At 41.2% G+C, this 2,048-nt stretch overlaps 1 protein-coding gene across 1 annotated transcript; it reads left to right on the forward strand.

Moving 5' to 3' along the window:
* Nucleotides 1-334: 334 nt before the first annotated feature.
* Nucleotides 335-1,207, forward strand: LOC132254277 (uncharacterized). The gene is made up of 2 exons (XM_059739573.1): nt 335-745; nt 812-1,207. Exons 1-2 carry the CDS (start codon nt 335-337, stop codon nt 1,205-1,207), a joined length of 807 nt encoding a protein of 268 aa, XP_059595556.1.
* Nucleotides 1,208-2,048: the final 841 nt, after the last annotated feature.

Consider the following 2,048-nt stretch of genomic DNA (forward strand, 5'->3'; position numbering starts at 1 on the left):
GTTCCGCTACTCTGAACAAGTATTTGGTAATTGGTAACTTCCGATTACAAGATAATTGTTTGGGCCAGGTTACATTGTAAGCCTTCAGGTTTGAAGTGTGAAATGACCGTCACACCCTTGGAGTGGGTCTTAGGGCGTGACAGAGTGGTATCAGAGCTTTAGGTTGTGATCTTGATGGGAACTTGTTTAGTTTACCTTTGGGAATAGATGAGTGACGCATTAGTTTAAGTTTCAACTTCATCTAGTTTGATTCCTTTTATTCCTTACAATTCTAATTTGCTTATTTCACTTCTTAGTGACTAATTTAGTTATACCTGTTGCTTTATAGGACACCATGCCACCAAGGAGACCTGCATCTTCCCAAAACTGTCAGGCTAATGATGATATACCTCCTCCACCTGAGGCTTTGCCCCCTATGAGTACTGAAGGGCTTTATAGATATTTAGGGACTTTGGCTGGCTTGGTTGAGCGTCAGGCTAGAGCTACTGGAAGTAATGGTCAAGGACAATCCTCATCTACTAGGGGTAGCTCATTTGACGACTTTAAGAAGTTGGGTCCCCCTTACTTTTCTGGTACTTCAGATCCAACAGAGGCAGAGGCTTGGATTATGAAAATAGAGAAATTCTTTGATGTCATTGATTGTTCTGAGGAGCAAAAAGGCTCATATGTAGCATTTATGCTAAACAAAGAGGCAGACCATTGGTGGCGCATGACTAAGAGGCTTTTGGAGGATCAAGGGCCCATTGTTTGGAATCAATTTAGGGAGGTTTTTTATAAGAAGTACTTTCTTGACAGTGTTCGATGAAAAAAGGTGGGAGAGTTTGTCCGTTTGGAACAGGGGGATTTGACTGTGGCCCAATATGAGGCTAAGTTTACCGAACTATCACGTTTTGCCCCACAGTTGATTGCTACAGAGGATGAAAAAACATTAAAGTTTCAGGATGGACTAAAGCCTTATCTGAAGAATAAGATATCAATTTTGAAGCTTAGTGTTTATTCAGAGGTGGTAGACAGAGCCCTTATTGCAGAGAAGGATAATGAAGAGCTTCACCAGTATAAGGAACAACAAAGGAAGAGGAATAGAAATGATGGTGCTCATGGTAACCAAACACAGAAAAGGTCTGCTCCAAGTAGAAATCAGAATAAAGGAAAAGTAGCACAAAATTTAGATGGGATTTGTCATACTTGTGGCAAGAAGCATGGGTAGGCCATGCTATAGAGAGACAAGAGCTTGCTTTGGTTGTGGAAAACAGGGACATATGGTTCGGGATTGTCCAGAGAGTAGGAAGTTTGTATTTGGGAAGCCTAAAGAGGAGAATAAAGATGATAGACAAAAGCCCAGGGCTCAAGGGTGGGTATTTGCTATGACTCATAGAGATGCTCAGGCTACGTCTGATGTAGTGACAGGTACTCTTCGAATTCACACCTTATTTGCTAGAGCCTTAATTGATCCTGGATTAACACACTCTTTTGTTTCCGTATCTTTTGTTGGTTTGTTGGGTATGCCGATTGATAATATGGACTTTGATTTATTTGTTGCTACTCCTTTGGGAGATTCTGTTGTGCTTAGTAGAATAATTAGAGATTGTTGTGTGATGATTGGGTATAGAGAGATGACAGTTGACTTAGTACTTCTGGACCTTCAAGATTTTGATGTGATTTTGGGGATGGATTGGTTAGCTTCTTATCATGCTTCTGTTGATTGTTTTGGGAAAAGAGTGACTTTTAGCATTCCTGGTCAACCTGATTTTAGTTTTGAGGGGAAGCATGTGGACAAACCATTGCGTGTGATCTCAGCCTTACAAACTAGTTCTTTGCTCAGGAAAGGCTGTCAAGGCTTTTTAGCTTATGTTGTGAATGAGGAAAATGATTTAAAGTTGGAAGACATACCCATTGTAAGGGACTATCCTGATGTCTTTCCAGAGGATCTACTTAGCTTGCCACTAGAGAGGGAGGTGGAGTTCACCATTGATTGGCACCAGGGATAGCTCCTATCTCTAAGGCCCCTTATAGGATGGCACCTATGGAGCTTAAGGAGTTGAAGATTC

This window comes from Vitis vinifera, chromosome 9 (assembly GCF_030704535.1).
Source record: "Vitis vinifera cultivar Pinot Noir 40024 chromosome 9, ASM3070453v1".
NCBI lineage: Eukaryota > Viridiplantae > Streptophyta > Magnoliopsida > Vitales > Vitaceae > Vitis > Vitis vinifera.

Coding starts and splice junctions, on each gene's coding strand:
- LOC132254277 (XM_059739573.1), top strand. CDS start 335: ATGCCACCAAGGAGACCTGCATCTTCCCAAAACTGTCAGGCTAATGAT. Junction 746..811: donor TGGAGGATCAAGGGCCCATT/GTTTGGAATCAA, acceptor CGATGAAAAAAG/GTGGGAGAGTTTGTCCGTTT.